The 22,823-nt window shown below is 40.3% G+C and overlaps 2 protein-coding genes across 5 annotated transcripts; one reads left to right on the forward strand and one right to left on the reverse strand.

The window, feature by feature from the left end:
• Positions 1 to 280: 280 nt before the first annotated feature.
• On the forward strand, positions 281 to 5,915 carry LOC310668764 (uncharacterized protein). Its single transcript, XM_083422096.1, has 4 exons — positions 281 to 490; positions 1,877 to 1,939; positions 4,111 to 4,230; positions 4,559 to 5,915. The coding sequence occupies exons 1-4, from the start codon at positions 311 to 313 to the stop codon at positions 4,676 to 4,678; spliced, it is 483 nt and encodes a 160-aa protein (XP_083278222.1). The 5' UTR covers positions 281 to 310; the 3' UTR covers positions 4,679 to 5,915.
• Positions 5,916 to 10,634: 4,719 nt separating this feature from the next.
• On the reverse strand, positions 10,635 to 17,482 carry LOC310670048 (uncharacterized protein). 4 transcript variants are annotated; one of them, XM_083424492.1, is made up of 5 exons: positions 17,313 to 17,482; positions 16,052 to 16,268; positions 14,601 to 14,663; positions 12,883 to 13,011; positions 10,635 to 12,348 (listed from the first exon to the last, which is right to left on the reverse strand). In XM_083424492.1, exons 2-5 carry the CDS (start codon positions 16,208 to 16,210, stop codon positions 12,244 to 12,246), a joined length of 456 nt encoding a protein of 151 aa, XP_083280618.1. In that variant the 5' UTR covers positions 16,211 to 16,268; positions 17,313 to 17,482; the 3' UTR covers positions 10,635 to 12,243. The 4 variants fall into 4 exon arrangements, 2 of the variants coding, with proteins under 2 accessions (XP_083280618.1, XP_083280617.1); XM_083424491.1 differs by having other exon boundaries at positions 17,305 to 17,482; XR_014507498.1 differs by lacking the exon at positions 16,052 to 16,268.
• Between the last annotated feature and the right edge of the window lie 5,341 nt (positions 17,483 to 22,823).

Below are 22,823 nucleotides of genomic sequence, written 5' to 3' on the forward strand. Positions count from 1 at the left end.
TCGGCAATCAGTCTTCTTTATGGTCCAGCTCTCACTTCCATACATCACTACTGGGAAAACCATGGCTTTAACTATACAGACCTTTGGTGGCAAGGTGATGTCTCTGCGATTTCCATTAAGCAGCAACAATTACTCATTTTGCATTGAGAGATCTTCCACATAATCAGATAGATGTGGTTTTGCGCTTTGCGGATAGTGGGGATTCCACACCACCTATCTCCTTCCCCTGTTGTACATATAAATATCCAGCTTGCAAAAGAGCAACAAGCAGTAAGGATCTTGTCTGTAGCTCCTAATAATCAGAAGGACGATGGCTGTGTTTCTGAAAGCAATCCTGGCAATCGGTTTGCTGGTAGAAATTATCTCTACTACTCCGTTAAAACAACTAGGCAAGTTCAAAAGAGAGGTACAGAAAACGGACAAGTGCAGATTTCAAAGAAAACTAACAATATTACAGAAATGGCTCGTTACGGAATGCAAGAACCTGGAGGTACATAATTATTTTTTTTAAATTATGTTTTGCAGCCAATTTATTGCTTGTTTAACAATTGCAAAGAAGGCAAGGAGGAAAGATTTATTACTGAATCAACTTATGGAAGCCAGATGTTGTTACTTTCTCTCTCAGAATGTGCTGTCTCTCTAAGAATAAAAAGTAAGCACTTTCTTAGACAGCAGAAATAGTTCAACAGGACGTATTGCTTTACTTAATATGCAGGCATGACATGTTGACAATGATACCCAATTTGGTATTTTACATGTTGCAGAACTGAAATAATCAAAATGAATCTTTAAAACGTTCCTACTTTTAAAAGGCAATGCTTTATTATCTTGTTAATGTGCAGCTACTAGACAAAATCTTCAATACTTTATAATCCTGAGCCACATCAGAACTTTTATTCAGTGATGTATGCCACCTTGAGCTCCTTGCAGAAAGGTGGGGTGGAAAATGTAATGAATAAATAACTGTACATTTTCAGGATAAAAATTATGCTGCTAAGAGCTTAAGATATTTGCTAGTTGCTATAAGTAGACCAGGCTAGTATCTAATCTAGAGTCATAAATATTAATATAAGAAGAAACTGGTAATGGTGATTTTGTGAATGCTCTCAGAACAATGAGACAACAAGGAAACCTCAGAGTAATCTCCTTTCTTTGTAAAATCTAGAACTGAAATTACAGGTCACACATCCTGCTCTGCCCGGGGACCACAATCCAGAGATATGATGCTGAGGTCCATGGCTGCATAGCGTTCCCTGTGTATCTTAGAGCAATTGGCACAATACACATGATACAAATCCACCTATTACCCCTTTAACCATGTTTCCTTATGCTGGTAGGCTTCTGTGCATGAAATATACAGGAACAGGCTGCCTGTAGATTGTTTTCAAAAGATTGTTTCTTCTTTACGAGGACAAAAGTGTTCCTCTCACTCAGTTCAGCTTGCAAAGTTTACAGCATGAGGGTTGTTGTTGTTGTTTTAAAAAAAATGTTTTCCCTGGAGTTCTTTGCAGAACATCCTTTTCACAGCAACGTCCATCCTCATATCTTTGGCAAGTCTACAAATGAGCCCTGATGGTGGCAATTGCCATCCCAGGTTGGCTGTCCCCAGCATCTGGCAACTAAGCATACCCTTCCTTTGCAGGTAGAGGCTTCATGTTGAATTATGGCAGCCACTGAGACACTCTTTCTCATTGAATCAGCCTAGTCCATGTTTGAAGGCTGTCAAGAAGACCAGCATGCACTTCTCCTGCTTCTTTCCTCTAAAATGGAAATGAGGGCGGGAGCAGGAGGCAGTTGCCCAAGGTCTAGCCAGCAAGTCAGGACTCGCTTGCCAAAGTTTCCTTCCTTAACCGATTTATTGCCTTTTGTTTTTCAGAAATCATCTTGTGGTAATGCAGAAATAAGAAAGATTCGCTTTGAACCTAATGCTGAGCGAACGGTAAGCAAAATGTTTATATCCTTGACATAATGGACACTTAGAAAATCTTCCGTAATTTTCAAACATCAGCCATGGCTAATTTGTTGAGGAGTGTCCACAGTTGGCATCAAGCCATTCTTCCTTCATTATTTTGAAATGCTATATTTGGACCTTGAGAACCTTCATAGGAGTCTCACAACTTGTACACTTTATTTGAGAACTTCTCTACAGATTACTGTCTAAGCAGTCACAGTGTTTGTTGCTATGGCAGGTCAATGGAAGGGACACTAAATGAAAAACACATCACAAAAATGGAATTCCACTGAAAACATTCTCCATAGTTGGAAATTACCATACAATTTCTCAGTACAGGAGATTTGTTGGGGTGACCTACAACGCTAGATTACATTTTGGGGGAAATTGCAGCATTTTTCATAAATCAATACATTGCTTTTTACTTAGTTTTCTGCTTCCCTCAGTTATAAAGTTTTTGGGTGTGCCGCTTCTCAGCCTCCTACTTCATTTGATTCAGGCAGGTCTCTTCACAATACGTGATATGGTTCAGGTTCATAGAACTTTAAACCACTAAGAAAAATGTGGTGGCAGAAATCTCTAAGCTATGCAATGCCTTGTTATGACCAACCAGGGGTATGTGGAAAAGGAGCCTTGCTTCTGCAAGTATTGAGGCCTTCTGTTTAAAACTTGAATCCTTTCTCAGTCTGGAGTACAAGGAAGTCATTGGTTAGGAGACAAGCGCCACAATGCTAACCATGTCTATTCAGAAGTTAGTCTTACTTAAGTCATTGGAGTTTACTCTCAGATAAGAATTGCAGCCTATTGCTGTCATACAATCTTGCCTTGGAGTAAGTCATATGGAACTCACTGGGGCTTTTTCTAAGGAGTCTTCAATCTTGAAGACTCCAGGCGTCCATCTTGTTGGTATTTCACGCCTCCGATGCTGCAGAAGAGATTGGTGTAAATCACATGCCTGTCTAGGAAGAATGTGGGAATGGAAGACAGTCTTATCTCTTCCGCTGTATATACTTACTGTACTGTACAGTGGTACCTTGGGTTACAGGCACTTCAGGTTACAGACGCTTCAGGTTACAGACTCTGCTAACCCAGAAATAGTACCTCGGGTTAAGAACTTTGCTTCAGAATGAGAACAGAAATCGTGCGGCAGCAGGAGGCCGCATTAGCTAGAATGGTACCTCAGGTTAAGAACAGTTTGAGGTTAAGAACAGACCTCCAGAATGAATTAAGTTCTTAACACGAGGTACCACTGTACTTTTGCTTTTACTTCTGCCTGTTTCTTCTCTCAGAGCTGGAGAGAGAGGACGCCATGACTCCTTTGTCTGTACATAGTGTGTAAATAAATACATAGATTAGCTCTACGATGTCTCACGCTTCTTGCTGTGTTTTACTAGAAGATTAGTGTACATGTATCATTTGATATATGTCGCTGAAGCGCACTGGAGAAGAAGGGGAATGTCTTTTCCAGAGCTGCACAAACCGGAGGACGCTCAAAAGTTTTGGGGTTGCAACGGCACCTGCATAGTTATTATGTCATGTCTCTGGCTGGCAACCTGCTAGAAGGGAACATGCTTTTTTCTGAACAGCACTATTGCACTTCAAAAACCAGATTAAAATATACACAGCATAATTGAAAATGTGTATACAATGCAACTGGTTTGCTTAGGGAAAAGCATCAGGAATAGATCTGCTATAGCATTATTATATGGACCGATAATGAGTAACATGCACCATTCTGTCAGATCAACATACAGTGGTACCTCAGGATGCGAACGGGATCCATTCCGGAGCCCCGTTCGCATCCTGAATGGAATGTAAGATGCGACGGCGTGTCTGCACGTGTGCGGGTCACATTTTGCCGCTTCTCCACATGCGCATGACATCATTTTGAGCGTCTGCGCATGCGCGAGCGGCAAAACCAGGAAGTGACATTCTCTGTTACTTCCGGGTTGCCGTGGAGCGCAACCTGAAAGTGCTCAACCTGAAGCACATTCAACCCAAGGAATGACTGTACATATAAATTCTAGAGAACATTTTCCTCCTAAACAGATAAATAAAAAAGTATCACCTCAAATGAAAAAACACATGAATGAACCTTGCATTCAAACTGCGTTGAAGCGGTCATGCTGCATTCAATTTTAAACCTTTTTTTTCAACAGTGCAAAACTTATGGCAGAGTATTTTGCCAAGTCAATGAGGCTCTGAGAAATGTCTCTCAAAGCGCTTGCAACAGCAGTGTATCAAATATGCTTCCACCCGACTCTCTGTATGAAGACCATGTGAGTATTTTTTGTAAACGTATATATTTCTCCCTTAGTGAGACATAGTAGGGAAATAGTTTGCGCCCCCTTTTTTAAACGTTCAGAAGGGATTCTCGGTGGGTTGGGGTATATTTTTACAAATGTATTTACAAATTGCTTTAACTTACTGTACCTAAGAGGTCAGCTCTAATCAACTGTCAGGAAAACCAATAAAAAATAAATCTTTTCAATGGGCCAAAAGAAGCTCAGGCCTCCTCCTCCTAATTACCATTTTATTAGCATTGTACTGTTGGAACTGTATGGTCAATTTAACTCTCCTCTCCCCCCCCCCCATCTTCTTTTAAAGACTAACTGCACTTTGCCAAACATTGGTAGCAGGCCAATGAAGGAATTCTGCCCAGATCTATTGGACTACGTCAGAAGTTTATATGTCTGCTATGCGGACAAGAAAAAGTGTACTTCATAAGAACTGGGAGGATCTCATTTCCCCCCAATAAGAAACCATGGCATCCGACATTGTTCTGGAAACCAACAACTCATTCATGTTTGTTATTCTTAATGTATGCCGTCAAATAGGGAAATGCAACAATTAATTTATTAAGCCAGGAAATATAAATCAATAATAATGCAATCAGCAGCGAGCTCAGAGACCCCTTGAGCGTCGCCATATGTATTTGGAGGTTGATGTTTTGCGCAAAGATTTGAGGACTGCAGTCACATCCACACCATTCACTTATAGCACAGTTAAAGCACATGGCTTTCCACCAAAGAACCGTGGGAACTGCAGTTTGTTAGGGGGGCTGGGAATTATAGCTCTGTAATGGGTAAACTACAGTTCCCTGGAATTTTGGGTGTGAGGGCTGGAGTGTAGAAAGGGCAAAGATCTCTGACATCTCCTAAAACCAAAAAAGGCCACTGAACCATGAAGAAACAGTTGTCCCTAAATTGGGTTGTTCTAATGGAGAAGTGTCCCACTGTATGGCCATGCCTTAGCATCTAAGGGCAATCAAATTTTATTTTATTTCTTATTCTTTGTTATTTGCTATTCTGTGTTGTTTTTAGTATAAAGCTGCAACTGATGACCTTTTACCAAGCAGTAATTTAACATGATGCATGTGTGTATGTCACTGCGGTCTGGATTGTTCTGTCAAGTTGTACAGAAAATGTCAGCATAAATCTTGGTCAGATGTGTTGTAAAATGGTTGTCTGCATCTATCCATCCATTCATAAAGATGGAGGGGTGTGTGGAAGCACTGAAATAGTGTTTATTGCCTCTTAGCAGTTTCATGACATTGGGTTGAACTTATTTATTTCTGTTCTATTTAACATATTTAATGTTGCATATTCTAAGTACTTTCCAATCAACATTGGAAAACAAACCTGTGATTAAGTGATGCAATAATGCTGAGCACATCTAGAGAGCAATATTTTATTGAAATCAGTAACAGTAAGACTTTTAAGTTGTGGCCATTATTTAATATTTAAAGTTATAGTTAAAGTTACAGTACATATTGTATTCTTTTTAGTTATATTATTGACACTGTTACTAATTTGGTACTAAATAATTATTTTATACATGTTTGTATTACAATTAAATTAATACTATATTTAAGCTGATATGGTTTTCTTATGTGCCTTTTATATATTAAGTTGAGAATGAAAATGTTTCAGTGACAAAACGCACAATAAAATATCAAGCAAGACTCCTGTTTTCCCTTGATTGTTTTCCCTTGATATTTATGAAAATATCTCCATAAAGCTTGAAAAGAGTCATTTTTGTTCAAACAACGTTAGTGGGATTTCAAGAAGCACTGTGAAAGCTGAGATGTATTGTTAAAAAGAAATAAGAGTAGTGGGAGGGAAGATTAATGACAATGCTAAGAAAGGAATGCGTAACCAAGAGGCAGAGATGGATGATTGACAGAGAAGCTGAGGGAAGTCCAAAAAAAGAGAGAATTTGTTTGTCAAAGATTGGATAAAATTGTATATTTGTGTTGTAAATCAATAAAAAATATTTTTTTTTAAAAAAAAAGAAGAGAGTCATTTTTGAAACAGTGTACATTTCCATTTGACATTACACTCCGTTGGGCAATCTGAACCTGTAACAAAGATCACAAACTAAATAAATTAGTTCACCTCACACTAGCCTTTGCTTTTTAGGTCAATTCATTGTGCTAAGGAGATAGAGTGCTTTAATTCACTTTCATTCTGCAAACCTAAATTCCAGTGTTGCATTCACTTCAAGGCGCCCAGGGAGGCAAACATATCAATACTAATACAAGTTTCAAATAAGGTGTATTGCCTACTTCCAAGCTAAATCCTATGTGCTTGAATCCCTCCAGCAAAATAGTGACAACCTGGACTCTGGAGGTACCCTTAACTTACTCACCCTCATTATTACCATTTGTACGGAGCGTTGGGAAAGAGTACTTTTTACAATGCCCTTCACATTCTTAATTCCTTAGATGTCCGGTCTATCTCATGAACCTTTGTTTCTGCACGTGGAACACCTTAAATTGCACTATCCCTGACTTCCCATTATCCACCTGCCACCTACTGTATGTCTGCCTCGGCACCATCACTAAGCTCCTCTTCAAACCCCACTCAGGAACTTCTACGCAGGAGGGTCCTTATTTGCAATTGTGATTGCAGTTGGACTTAGCCCATGAGTATGACAGAAGCCTGGCCCCCGTAACGGAAAAGTGAAAGAGATATTACAACAAGGAGAGAGTGGTATCTGACAACTTAACCCTCAGATACTTTGTGCCAGGCCTCAACCTCCAACATTCCTCAGGTGCAAATGGGGACACTCTGTTCTACATCAGTATCACTGCTTGGACATTTTCTCCTGGTCAGGTACCAAATTTATTAGAGTAAACACACAAAACTGCAGCATTTTAAGCACAGAAGTCTTTGAATTTATGTATTGCATGCAAGGGAAGCCTGAGGGCAAAAGAAAACACCAAATCAATAATACAACTAACTATAGTTATATATATATAGACTATAGTATGTGACTATTATTGTTGCAATTGCACAGGTGTATGCTATGAGATACACCAATGTTTGTTTTGGGGACCAGGGACATATAAGCTTTTGAGTTCAAGGATACACAAGCTTCCCTTTTTCTTAAGTGTTTCAAACTTCTGAGCAAATTAGGACTGTGTAAGCAACTGCAGCATTCTGGTGCTGTGGTGAAAACTGGTTGAATCACCTGCACACCTGTCCCAAATCCCTGGCCTACCTGGCAGCAAGACAGTACGACAGGTATGTCCGGAGTCAATCCACATGGCCAAAGTCCAAACCAAAGCACAGCCCCTCAGAGATCCTGAAGTATCCAAGTAGTTGAGCAGACACAGCACCTCAGCTCTGCTGCCCTTGTGTACTCTGCATGCTGATTGCAGCATCTGGGCTTGATGAGGCAAGTGAGCCTCACCTGTTCTCAGCCTACTCCAGCTGAGGAATCACACACCTCCTCCCAGAGCTAGCGAGCCCCACCTGGCCAGCTTTCTGCTCCCTATGCCTCAGAGCCTGCTGTGTTTGAGGAGACAGGGGCTTCTCTGTCCCTGGAGATGGGTCCTGCTGCTCTGGTTCTTGCGTCCCATCGCCTCACCATCCTCCGTCATTCTGTGAGTACTTCCTACACCAATCTCTCCTTCCCCACCCCCAGCTTGCCCTGGTGTGTACCAGTCCTGGGACTCTGTATGACAAAGTGAGAAGCCGTGATGGCTTAAGCATTTTTGCAAAGGTCCCAACATTTGCGTGGCAATTGTAGGCTATGCAAGGACTGCAGAGAAACCTGAACCTGTGTAGTTATTATTACTCCTTCAAGTGTCCTTTAAGAAGTTAAGTGTGTTTAGGAATGTGTTATGTCATGAGAAGGGATGTGGGCTTTGGGTAAGACTGCAGCATAAGAAAGTACAGTAATAAGGGTGGTGGGCTTCAAGATAAGGCATTGGACAGGCAGGTCAGTACTCTCACTAACTGAAAGAGAGAATGAGAAAGACTTTTGTTAGGAGAAAGACAGTGTTAACGGAAAAATCCGAGGTTCTCCCTTGGACAAAAACAAAGACACCAACCAGGATAACTTGGAGCAAAACAGCAGCCTGTAGGCTTGGCCATTATTGAATTGTTGCAACAGGGTGCTCCCCTCACTTGCAGGAGAGAGGAAGGACCCAGAAAAATGGTGTGCAAGGCCTTATAAAGACTTTTGAAATTGCCACCCTGTAGATCAAGACGCGGGGATGCAGGTGGCGCTGTGGGTAAAACCTCAGCGCCTAGGACGTGCCGATCGCATGGTCGGCGGTTCGAATCCCTGCGGTGGGGCGCACTCCCGTCGTTCGGTCCCAGCGCCTGCCAACCTAGCAGTTCGAAAGCACCCCCGGGTGCAAGTAGATAAATAGGGACCGCTTACCAGCGGGAAGGTAAACGGCGTTCCGTGTGCTGTGCTGGCTCGCCAGATGCAGCTTGTCATGCTGGCCACGTGACCCGGAAGTGTCTGCGGACAGCTCTGGCTCCCGGCCTATAGAGTGAGATGAGCGCATAACCCTAGAGTCTGTCAAGACTGGCCCGTACGGGCAGGGGTACCTTTACCTTTACCTTAGATCAAGACCACCCCCAGAAACATCATACATACATCACAGAAGGGGTGTAACCTAAGACCACCCCTCAGATACATCACACCTTCATCACAGAAAGGAGGGGTTGAGGGAGGAGTTGCGGTGGTAACCTGAGTGTCTTGTCACCTGGCTGGTTCCCCCTTCCCCCCTCCCCATGAGTACTTTCCAGGTGACAGAGGGGAATTTGTAGTTTCCTGCCCCCAGAGGGAAGAGCTGATTATTGTCCTTTGTTCCAGTCAGTGCTGAATCCACTCCCATATGCAAGTTCTTTGTGATCTTGATGGTCTTCTGTCTAGGACCATCAGGGTTGGCATAGCAACTGGGCAGGGCTCCTGTGTATGTGCTGGTATGCTCAAGGGATTATGGCTGCCCTGTATCAAACCTTCCCCATTTTGTAGTCCTTCCTTCATGGAGTAAAATAAAAGTGGAACAGTGCAAATCCGATGCATGGTTGCTTTTCTATATATTTATAACAGAAGCATAGCACATGTAGTGTGTGTGTGTGTGTGTGTGAAGTTTGTACAAACTGAATGATTGGGGGGGGGGTTCCTGCGACAACAGCAGTTGTCCGAGTTATGACAAGACTGGGAGTAGTGACATTTGTTTATAAGACAGTTCCGACTTACAAGGCAATTAGAAAACATGTTGAGGGTGATATTATTATTATTATTATTATTATTATTATTATTATTATTGGAGGGAGGGGGAGAGAGAACAAAAGAGAGAGCGAGAGAGCACAGATGGATTATAACTGTTTGGTGGTGAATGTCAAAGCTAGCTCAAGAGGAAAAGAGCAGCTAGGTGGCGCTGGTGAGTCCAACTCTTCTCACCATCCCAGCATTTCCACACACTGATAGACACCCACTCATCCATTCAGGGCAATACCAGTGCAATTCCTCTTCTCTTTAATTGTTTATTAGTGTTTTTGACAAAGTGTTGCTATCAGGAGTGGGGCTTGAGGTGAAGCCTGGCAATGGCCCAGAGGTGAGACCAGGGTGGCTAGTGGAGAATGGCAAGTTGAGTCCAGTGCAACTAGGAATGTGCCACAAGCAGAAACAAATGTTCGCAAATTTGACGTACGTATTTACAGAATTAAGCACACGGAAGGCCTTGTAAAACACAGTCCACCCTCCATCTCACTGTACAAATGGGAATACTGAGGACGATTAGGCCAAGGCTTAATGTGATCATTCTCCAGAGGGTCACAATTTTGCACGAGGGATTCAAGTGCATAGTACTTAGTTGCAGAGCAGGCGATTGCTTTGAAGAGCTTTAAGCTGTTTTAAAAGGTTGTTTTAAACTGTTTCTAGAAGTCTTATTTGTATTAGTGTAGATATGTTTCCCTTCCTGGGCTCGTTTTAGTAAAAAGAATACTCGAATTTTAAGTGTGCACTATCACAGTGAATTAAAGCGCTCCATCAGCCTAGCACAATAAATCTTCTTTAAAAAATACAGATTTATGTGCTTAGGAAAGTGATGAGCATATGCACTGAAAAGTGTGAGGTGAACAAATTTATTGGGTTTATAATCCTTGTTGCTGGTTCAGCTTTACCCAATAAAGTGTAATGTCAAGCCCAATTCATACCGCTTCACAAATGACTCGATCCAAGTATTCTTAAAATATGTTAAAATCAAAGGAAAACACTTCACTCTTGCTCAAGATTTTATTGTTTGTTTGGTAACTTAAATATTTTCATTATTAACTTAATATAAAAACAGCACATAGGAAATCCATATCAATATAAATACAGAATAAATGCAATTGCAGTACAAACATGTATAAAATTATTCTTCAGTACAAAATGAGGAAAGTTTATGAAAACAACAACAGTACCAATTACATAGCTACAAACAAGAAAATATATAACTATGGTTTTAAATATTAAATAATGGTCATAACTCTTATGATTACTAATTTCAACAAAATATCTCATTTATTGTATCTCTTAAGCACAGGTTTGTTTTCTAATCTTGATAAGAAAATATTTATAATATAAAATATTAAATATGTTAAATAAAACAGAAATAAATAAGTTCAACCCAATCTCATGAAACTGCTAAGAGGAAATAAACTCTATTTCAGTGCTTTCACACACCCCTCCATCTTTATGAATGGATGCATAGATGCAGACAACCACTTTACCACACATTTGCCCAAGATTTATGCTGACATTTCTGTAGGACTTGACAGAACAAACCAGACAGCAGTGACATACATGCACACCATGTTAAACTACTGCTTGGTAAAAAGTCGTCAGTTGCAACTATATAACAACGAATTTAAGAAATAAAATAAAAATGGATTCCCTGCTGATGTTAAGGCATGCCTTGATAGAAAATGCAACCCACACAGAGCACTTTTAACAAACTACAATTCCCAGGATTCTTTGGGGAAGCCATCTGACTGAAATGTGCAGTGTGCCTGCAGTCTGAAAAAGTGTCTCATATGAAAATGCCCTAAATCCATGGACTCTATTGTGGTATAAGAGGGAGGAATATTGCTGTACTGTACTATATTTGCCTTAAATTTTTCACTACTGGTTCAACCTGTTTCCACCTTCAGTTCCTAGATGGGCACTTAAAGGCTGCTGCTCCGCACAACCAGACTTCGAGAGAGCTTCTTCTTCTTTCATACCCTCCAACATTTCTCTGATGAAAATAGGGACATCCCATTCAAGAATGATAATTTTACTGTTTATACCCAACACATCTTACTGGGTTGTCCCAGCCACTCTGGGCTAGCTTCCAACATATAATAATACATGAAACATTAAGAAAACTTCCCTATACAGTACAGGGTTGCTTTCAGACAGTTTGGGGTTGGAAGACTCCATACCTTCCGACACTTCTCCAATGAAAATAGGGATGCCTTAAGGAAAAGCAGGACATTCTGGGATCAAATCAGAAACCAGGACGGCTTCTCTAAATCAGGAATGTCCCTGGAAAATAGGGCACTTGGAGGGTTTGTTCTTTGTTCCAGTCATTTTTTAAGGAGATGTTCTTTTGCGACCCCAAATAATCTTGGGAATTGTAGTTTACCCAGCACAAGGTGACAACTCCCCACCTCATTACCAAACTGCAGTTCCCAGGATTCTTTGGAAGAAAGCCATGGACTTTAAACGAATGGTGTGCATTTGATTTTGGTCCTCAAATCTTTGCCCACAGTAGCAGCCTCCAAATACATATGATGATGCTCAAAGGGTCTTTGAGCTCACTGCTGTGGGTGGTTTGTATTATTATTGATTTTCTTTTTTTCCTGGCTGAAGAAATTAATTATTGCATTTACCGGTACCCTTTCGATAGCAGACATTAAGAATAACAAACACAAATGACGTGTTGGTTTCCAGGACAATGTCAGATGCCATGGTTTCCTGTGAGACAAAAATCTTCTTACTCCTTAAGATGTACACTTTTAGCTCTTCGCACAGATGGCATATAAGTGGCTGACGTAGTTTTGTAGTTTGAGGCAGAATTCCTTCATTAGCATGTAGGCATCGTTTGAAAAAGTGCAGCTGGTCTTTAAAGGGAGACAAAAGGAGAGTTGATATGGCTGCACAGCGCCAACAATACAAAGCTACCAAAACGGTAATTTGTAGAAGTAGGCCTGAACGAATTTTGGCTCATTCAGAAGATTAGTAGTAGTAGTAGTATTGTTTTAGAGACAGATGATTAGAGCTGATCTCTTAGGTCAAATAAAGCAATTTATAAATATGCTTGTAAAAATATATCCCATACTGAAATCCCTCCCCAATAGTGTCTGAAAGGGACAGGGGCAAACTTTCTCTCTACCACAGGCTCATCCACACTTTTTCTTGGCCCATATTCTGATCGTATTTAAGTACTGATTAATTCTCACAGGTCTGAGAGCTTCTCTCATCGTTCTGCAGCTGTGCCTTGCAAAAGGCCTATCTGACCTGCTGGATCGAAGTTTGGTTAAGCAAATCTCTCTTCAGATTTTCTGCACATCTGATAAGATCTGAGTCAGCGGATAAGATTGGATTTTCACAAGATTCTCACTGATGGGAAATATATATGTTCAGAGAATACTCACTTGGTTGTCAAACAGCTCTGGGTGTGGCTGGATCTTAGACACAGTTTTGTTGCATTCAGTAGGATTGCTTTTTACAACTTTATTGAGGGCACAGTAGACATCCAAGAATACGTTTTTGTAAGTTTGACACTGTTGAGAAAAGTTCAAAGTTGAATGTAGAATGACTACTTCAATACGTACTGAGTACAAGGTTTGTTCATATTTCTTACTTGACACAATACTTTTTTTAACTGAACTACTTGTTTAGGGAGATAATGTTCTCAAGACTCAAGTTACTCATTATCATTATGTATAATCTAATTTCTTTATGTTTCATGCTATAGCAGATCAATCCCCAATGTTTTTCCCTTGGTCAGCTATTTGCATGGCATACATAATTGCAAAAATCATGTGTGTCTTTTAACATGTTCTTTGAAGTGTAATAACAATAGTCCAAAAAAAGCACATGTCATTCTAGAAGGACTTCCAAGATTGTAAGACTGAAATCCTAACCATGCCTTCTAAGAAGTAAGCCCTCCTGAGTTCAGTGTATGACAATACAGCTTTAGGCTGCAATTCTAACCACACTTACAGTGAGGTAAAGCCTAATGAATTCAGTAGGACTATGTAACTTGTGAATAGACATGGCAAGGATTCTGCTGTTTTTCTCCCAACTAAGTACTTCCTTGTATTCCAGACTGAGACAGGCTTAAAGATTTAATGAGAAGGCCTCAACACTTGCAGAAGCAAGGCTCCTTTCCTACATACCCCTGGTTGGTCATAACAAGGCATTAGGTAAAGGGGCCCCTGACCATTAGGTCCAGTTGTGACCGACTCTGGGGTCGCGGTGCTCATCTCGCTTTATTGGCTGAGGGAGCCGGCGTACAGCTTCCGGGTCATGTGGCCAGCATGACTAAGCCACTTCTGGCAAACCAGAGCAGCGCACGGAAACACCATTTACCTTCCCACCGGAGTGGTACCTATTTATCTACTTGCACTTTGATGTGCTTTCGAACTGGTAGGCTGGCAGGAGCAGGGATCGAGCAACGGGAGCTTACCCCATCACAGGGATTCGAGCTGCCAACCTTCTGATCGGCAAGTCCTAGGCTCTGTGGTTTAACCCACAGCACCACCCACATCCCTAACAAGGCATTACATAGTTTGTAAATTTCTGCAACCACATTTTCCATAGTGGTTTAAAGTTCTATGAGCCTGAACCATATCACGTATTGTGAAGAGACCTGCCTGAATCAAATGAAGTAGCAGGCTGAGAAGCAGCGCATCCAAAAACCTTTATAACTGAGGAAAGCAGAAAATTAAATAAAAAGTAATATATTGATATTTATGAAAAAATTGCAATTTTCTCCAATGCATAATTTATATTTTATCCTGTACTGGGAAACTGTGTTGCAATTCCCAAGTGTTGAGAACTTTTTCAGTGGAATTGCTTTTTCGCAACCTGATAATTTAGTGTCCCTTCCACTGCCCTGCCATAGCAACAAACGTTTTGACTATATGGACAGCAATCTGTGGCATTTCAAAATAATGAATAAAGAATGGCTTGATGCCAGCTGTGGACACTCCTCAGTAAAGTAGCCATGGCTGATGTTTAAAAATTACAGAAGATGTTCTAAATGTCCGTTCAACCCACCCACCACATGCCCCAAACAGCTCGGTTTTTGCTGCTAAACACTTTCAAGCTTTACATTTTGGGTTAAGGACATAAACTTTTCACTTACAATTTTCTCAGTATTAGGTTCAAAGCGAATCTGTCTTATTTCTGCATTACCACAAGATGAATTCTGTAAAACAAAAGGCAATAAATTGGTTAAGGAAGGAAACTTTGGCAAGCGAGTCCTGACTTGCTGACTAGACCTTGGGCAACTGTTTCCTGCCCCCGCCCTCATTTCCATTTTAGAGGAAGGAACTGCATACTGGTCTTCTTCAAACATGGACTAGACTGATTCAATGAGAAGGAGTTTCTCAATGGATACAGTAATTCAACATGAAGTCTTCACCTCCAAAGGCAGCGTATGTGCGATTACCAGATGTTGGGGACAACCAATTGCCAGCATCATGGCTCATTTGTAGGCTTGTCAAAGATACCAGGCTGGGTGTTCCCGAAAAAATGATGTTCTGCAAAGGCCTTCAGGAAGACTTTTTAAAAAAGCCTAAAACTGTAAACCATGCAAGCTGAACTGAGCGAGGGGAACACATTTGCCCTCATATAGAAGAAACCTGAATCCATTTGTGAAAACAATCTACTACAGGCAGCCTGTTCCTATATATTTCATGCACAGAAGCCTACCAGCATGAGGGAACATGGTTAAAGGGGTAATAGGTGGACCAGTATCATGTGTATTGTGCCAGTTACTCTAAGATACTTTAGAGCCATGGACTTCAGCATCATATCTCTGGATTGTGGTCCCTGGGCAGAGCAGAATGTGTGACCGGTAACTTTCAGTTCTAGGTTTTACAAAGAAAGGAGATTTTCTTGTTGTCTCATTGTGCTGAGAACATATTCACTAAATCATTGTTACTGGTTTCTGCTTATATTAATGCTTATGATTCTAGATTAGATACTAACCCGGTCTACTAACAGCAACTCGCAAATATCTTAAGCTCTCAGCAGCACAATTTTTATCCAATAGTTATTTACTTACTACACTTTCTATCCTCCCTTTCTGCAAAGAGCTCAAAGTAGCATACATCAATGAATAATTACTGAAATCATTGTTGAATGAAAGGAAAGTTCTGATGTGGTTTAGAATTAATAAGATAATGAAGATTTTGTCTAGTACCTATACACTTGCGAAATAATAATATATTTCTTTTTTTAAAGTGACAATCATGGTAAAGATTCTGAATCAGTAGCATCATCAACATGCTGCTGTTAAAGGTTTCCTAGAAAGATAAAACACTGATGCTTCCAAGGAATGAATCTGAATACTGAGTAAAGTGATACATCCTATTGAACCATTTATGTTGTGTAAAAAAGTACAACCCTCTTCTCGTCTTCTTCTTAGCACATTATGAGAGAGAGAGAAAACAAGTTAGCACATTTTGCCCACGAAAGTTGGTTTAATAGCAAAACATCCTCCTTGCCTTCTTTGTGATTGTTCAATAAGCAATAAATTGGCCACAATACATAATGACATGACAATAAAAACAAATATGATATTTAACTTACCTGTAAGCTCACACATGTTGGACGAAGGCCGGCGTTTAAGTTTTCAACATATCTTTTAAATTTTATATCATTTATTTGTTCTGGTTGTCTTAATGGAGTGGTAGAGACAATTTCTACCAACAAGCAGATTGCCAGGATTGCTTTCAGAAACACGGGCATCGTCCTTTTGATTATTAGGCCCTACAACAATCCTTACTGCTTGTTGCTCCTTTGCAAGCTGAATATTTATATGTGTAACAACGGAAAAAAAGATAGCTGTCAGTATGTGCAGAATCTCCACCCTCCTCAAAATCGCAAAACCACATCAATCTTGACATCATGGTCATAATGAGCAATTGTTGCTATTCAATGGAAATCCTATCAAGTTATATCTGATAGGACTTCATCATGTACAGGATTATCTATGCTTTCGGCCCAAATTAGAATGTCCAGGTGGTTCCCTATTATTATTTTTCCAATTTTACAAAATGTACACGTTTACAGTCACCAAAATTCAAACCATACATTTCACCTTGACTTCCCTTCCCCCTGTTCCATGTTCCATTTTATTTACCCTTTACCACTGCATATTCTAGTTATTTCATGTTCTTTCCCCCCTTTTTATCTCAGTTTGCATTATACTTCTGAATTTTCTCTAATCAGTTTTAATTGGTTTACAATAGTTTTTAAAATTTTTCTAAATAATTCAAATCTTTTCCAGTGTTCCTGAAAGTCTCTTTCTTCCTGGTCTCTTATTCTACTAGTTACACTTACCATTTCTGCATAGTCCATCAGTTTCATCTGCCATTCCTGCTTTGTGGGTGTTTACCCTCCTTCCATTTCTGAACATATACCATTTGGGCTGCCGTAGTTGCATACATGAAAAGATTTTCCTTTCCTTTTTTCCTTTTTTAAAGGAACCCCCCCCCCCCCCCGATCTCTAGGTACATCTGAAACAATTCCTAAAAGAAAAGCTTTTTACAAAGGGCCTTCCCCCCTCTTCATTTCATTGTGTATCATCTCCCAGAAGCCCTTAGCCATTTTGCATGTCCACCACATATGATAGAAAGTACCTTCTTTCTCTTTACATTTCCAACAAATATTTGATTCCTTCTTATACATCTTTGCTAATTTACTAGGCGTCAGATGCTACCTATATATCATTTTCATAAAATTGTAACATGCTGTAAATTTTAAGTCTTTCTTCCATAATTTATCACGTGCACTGAATTCTATATTATGTCCTATATCCCTCGCCCAATAGCTTATTCTACCTGTTCACCTTTTGTCTCCCATTCTAGTAATAACTTGTACACTCTAGAAATAAGTTTTTTTCTGTATTCCAGTTTCCTGGTCTAGTTCAGAGTGCTAGTATTAATCTTCAAAGCCCCAAGTTGCTTGGGGACAGGACACCCATAAGATCATTTCTCTCCACATTTGACTGCCTGTATTTTAAAACTGGAGTCCTTCTCTTCCCAGGTGTGCAGCCTGGGGGCCATTTTGAACTCTCAGCTGTTCATGGAGGCGCTGGTCAGCATTGTGTCCAGGGCGCACAAAGAAGTGCTTCAGATAATGCGTGTAGGATATTCAGAAGCCTTAGTGCCTCCAACTGTGGAGACGGAGCATAGTCATCATGGCTAGTAACTTTTGATAGCCCTCTTCATGAATTTGCCAAATACTCTTTTAAAGCCATCCCAAGTTGGTGGCCCTCACTGTCTCCTGCGGAAGTTCCATAGTCTAAGAAGTGCTTTCTTTATCTGCCTTGTATCTTCTAACATCCAGCTTCTTTGGAGGCCCATGAGTTCTAGTGGTGCGAGAGAGGCATACAAACATTTCTACAAGGCATGCTTAATTTTATGAATTTATGCCGTGTCACCTCTTGCTTATATTTTCTCTAAACTAAAAAGTCCTGAATACTGCAAGCTTTCTTCATAAAGGAGCCGCTCCATCACCTTGATGGGTTGCCCTTTTCTGAAACTTTTCCAACTCTACAGTATCCTTTTTGTGGTGAAGCTACCTCAAGAACGGTACACGGTATTCCAAATGAAGTTGTACCATAGGTTTGGAGAATGGCATTATGATAGTGGTAGTTTTATTTCAATGATCCTTTCCTAATGATCCGTAGCATGGAATTTGCCTTTTTCTCGGCCATCGCACATTGGGTTGACATCTTTATTGAACTATCCACTATGATTCCAAGGTTTCCTTCCTGGTCCATCACAAATAGTTCAAATCCCATGAGCGTATATGTGATTATTATTATTTTGTGTCCCAACATGCATCATTTTGCACTATATTGAACTGCACTCACAATTTCACCTCTATTAACTCAGTTTGGAGAGGGTTTTTTGGAGCGTCTCACACTCTGTCTGTATCATCAGTGAACTTCACCACCTCACTGCTCATTCCTAAGTCTAGATTAGAAGCACTGCACAAGGACTTCTGCTTGTGAAATGGGTTCCCCCCCCTCCCCCCTCTCTGTTCCCTGTAACACACAAAATGAGCTTTGGGGAATCTGAAGAACCCCAGAGGGGTGTTGTTCCATCTAACATGCTGGAATACTTGCACAGACAGCATGAGAAAGCATGACAATGAATTCTACTCAATATAATTAAGTTACAGTACAATGGTATACATGCCTATTCAGAGTTACCGTATTTTTCGCTCTATAAGACGCACCAGACCACAAGACGCACCTAGTTTTTGGAGGAGGAAAACAAGAAAAAAAATATTCTGAATCTCAGAAGCCAGAACAGCAAGAAGGATCGCTACACTGTGAAAGCAGCAATCCCTCTTGCTATTCTGGCTTCTGTGCTAGCTGCGCAGCCTGCATTCGCTCCATAAGACGCACATACATTTCCCCTTACTTTTTAGGAGGGAAAAAGTAAGTCTTATAGAGCAAAAAAATACGGTAAGTCTTTATGCTTAAAGGGCCTTACTCCTAGCTAATTTGGTACAGAATGGCAGCCTAGGCTTTGCTTTATGGTTACTATTGGGGGAAGCTGGGTTTTGTACCTTTGACAGCAATACGACAGGCAGAAATTCAACAGGTTAAGAATTTTCTTGTATGGAAATACAGTGGTACCTCGGGTTACATATGCTTCAGGTTACATATGCTTCAGGTTACAGACTCCACTAACCCAGAGATAGCGTTTTAGGTTAAGAACTTTGCTTCAGGATAAGAACAGAAATCGTGCTCCAGCGGCGCAGCAGCAGCAGGAGGCCCCATTAGCTGAAGTGGTGCTTCAGGTTAAGAACAGTTTCAGGTTAAGAACGGACTTCCGGAACGAATTAAGTACTTAACCTGGGGTACCACTGTACAGTTATGGAACAGCTTTACCATGATTGTACTCTCTATAATTTTTGTGTTATGACATGTCCGCCTCTCCACAGCCATTTTCTGATATATCACAGAAACAACCAGCAGCCATTCTGTGGCTGGCACCTTCATAATCTGAAATGTGCCCATTGGTCCAAAAATGTTGACGACCCCTGCTTTCAGGCAACAAGTGACTAATATGCCAAATGAATGAATGAATTAAAGAAAATAAAAATAAAATAAATAACTCTAGAAACATCTCTTCACTTGCCCCCACTGAAACATACTGCAGTTGGGTTCCCTTTAGTTGGATGCTATGATGTAAAAGGCAGGGTAGGAATGCATAAGTACTGCTTAGTTTACAATATTTTGTTGCAATTTTTTTTTTTTTTTTGTGAGCTGCCCTGAGTTTGAGTTAATCGCTGGCACTACTTAATGTTGAAATAAATAAATATCCCCCCACCTACCCACCCCCAAACCCAAGCAATCTGTGTACAGATTTACCAAGAAAAATCAATAACATAATTTCCAAACATCTATGCCGAGTTCCTGTTATATTACATGCATAAATCGATGTTGAAACCAAGAACAGTTAAAAAGTCCGTTAATAACTTTACTCTTATTCCTTCTGTTGTCTTCTGGGTCTAGACTGTGGTTGGATGATGCAAACTGGAAGCTACCAGTAACCACAATGACATTGTGCGGATTAAATAGTGATTATTAGCTCAGAATAGAATCATAGTTGCTGTCAGCCTCCAGCCTCTCAACAATCCTACGCCAATCTAAAAGGCATTGCATACCTCTAGTGATGTCAGGGTAAATACTAATCAGATGCTGAAAAATTAATAGACACTTATTTTTAGTGGGGAAATGTGACAATAGCTGTAACAACTGCAAAATGAATGACGAAAGAGAGTTAGTTGAACGTTCTGCTTCCTCCTTCCTTGGTAACATGGCATGAGCCAAGCTGAGTTTTAAGAACGCTCAGGATGAACTTATTCTAAAGAATTAGAAGTATATAGAAGAGAGCTGTTCTAAAGAAAAAGAAAATACTCGAAAAAAATGTGGGCGGCACTTGTAAGCTCTCTCCCCCACCCCCACCCCCAGCCTGACAGGCCTTTACAGAAACGTGGAACCACATTCCCAGACCTGCTAGACATAGCAACTGGGGTGCCCACCTGGAGATGCCATGTCAGGAATATAGAAGCAATTGTAAAGTATTAAATTGGAGGGTGGGGTATAGGGGGAGAAATCTTAATTATGTGTTTCACTTTCACAGCGGAAGTAAAACATTGCCTGTTAAAAGGGGAGCATCTATAAAACCGCTAAATTCAGGGCTTAAAATTACATTGATTCAGAAATTCTCTTTCCTTTTTAATATTTGACATTCAAAACACTCCAAAAGAAACATTCTCTATAGTTCAACCCTCTGAATGAAGAGCATCTCCAGCAACCACACTAATTATCTCAAAAGAACCAACAAAGTGAAAGAATGCCTTCCACAAAGAGAATATTAATTTATTCTCATTATTTTAAAAAAAATTATTAAAACTTCCAGCTCTTTTTAAAGAACTATCAAGGTGTTGTACAATAAAATCATTAAAATATCATAAAACTCTGACATCATAAGTTAAGGAACGGATGACCAGCATGAAATCAAATTAATTCTCTGAACATGCTTGGTGAAACAAATCTGTTTTCAGCAGGTGGCAAACTATCAGGATTGTAGGTGCCTGTCTAAATGTCCTCTGTAGGTGATTGACTGCAACGAACAATCAGTGTAAACTGCTTTGATTGCCTTTCTACAATCGAACAGTATATACATTTTTATGAAATGGGTAAACATCCAACTTCTGTAGGCCTCTTCAGATGCTAGCTGCAAACACAACCACTGCCCATGAAGAAGGCAACAGAGTCACACAAGCCTGGCTCCCACCATCTCCACAATGAATAGGGGGACCTGAAGGAGGCTTTGCTCCCCGTCCCATTATTATTATTATTATTACTCATTTGTGTTCTGGCACTGTTCTCTTCTCCTTTATGCCTCTTCCGTCCTTTCACCACAGTGGTTGTGGAGTTATACTATGTTGCTGAATAATGAAATACCATTTTGGAATGAATTCATCTTTTCTTTGATTTTCCACCCCCTGTAAACTAGCAGATGATTCTTCAATTCTTCCTTTGACAGGGCTGCTACACCCCCACTGCAGTTTGGTGCAAATTCTGAGAATGTCTCTCCAATGGTTCCTATGAATTTGCTCCACTCACATAATCATAACCATTTCCTCTGCTTCGTGTTAGCAGTTTTGGTACCGTCACAGTGATAAAAATCTGTTATCTCTCCCCCTTTCTGAAATGGCACTTCTACCCCTTAACCCTTTTTCTTGATAACACCAAGATCAAACAAGAAATAAAATGACAGACACCTTTACCCCTATTTGTGTCCCAAATCATAGTCTGCATCTCTGCTTCTCCACGTTTGGTCATTTTCATTTCTATGACGGAAACAGAAATACTAAGCCTCATACGGTTCATGCACACACTTACTCCAGTTTTTGCTTTTTATTGTAGAGATGAAAAAGCAATATTAGCATGAGAGAAATCCGTACTGATTAAATGTTTGTCTTTAAATTTTTTAAATCATCATTTATGTCTGACCAAACCCTCAAAGTGGCTTACTATAAAACAGGCACAGAAATACATACCATTAGGTCAGGTAATCCAATATATAAGAATAAAGGAGAAAAGACAGAAATAGAGTAATTTGGTTTAATAATAATAATAATAATAATAATTAATAATTTCATTACCTGCCCTTTCTCAGCAGGTCCCGGGAAGATCACATCCATCTGGAAAAGTGTGACTTTGGGAGTAACATCAAATCATTGGAGTCACAGCGCCTGCTGTGGCTGTAGAAACTGATACAGGAGAGACACGCATTGTTGCAGCTGGGACAGATGAAGGCATCCGGTTGTGCTGATGTAGGTGTGTGATTAATGGGTTACTGTGAATGTGTTGATTGCTACCACCTTGTTCCTTCCCAGCAAAGCACAATCCTTAAGAAGCTGCCTTTCACTAAGGGGTAGGTCCCCTGCTTTTTGTAACTTTCCCCCATGTATATGGTATATCTCTCTTATCTCTGGCGATCACTCATAGAGTAAGATTGTCTTCCATGAAAACGGTCTTAACAGTGACTGTGACTGTGGATTCATGTTTCTTCAAAGTCCATGACATCTTAGGTAAATGCTGTTCTCCAGTTGAAGCGCTTGCAGGCCAGTGTTTCCCAGTTGTCAGTGCTCATACTACATTTGTAAAGATTTGCCTCGAGGCATCTTTAAACCTCTTTTGTTGTCCACCAGTATTTCACTTTCCATTCTTAAGTTGAGAATAGAATAGTTGCTTTGGAAGATAATAATCAGGGATTCGGACAACATGTATATAACCTTTCCCTGTGCCTTTGAGATCCTACTGTCC

This window comes from Podarcis tiliguerta, assembly GCF_965153285.1.
Source record: "Podarcis tiliguerta genome assembly, chromosome: 2".
NCBI lineage: Eukaryota > Metazoa > Chordata > Lepidosauria > Squamata > Lacertidae > Podarcis > Podarcis tiliguerta.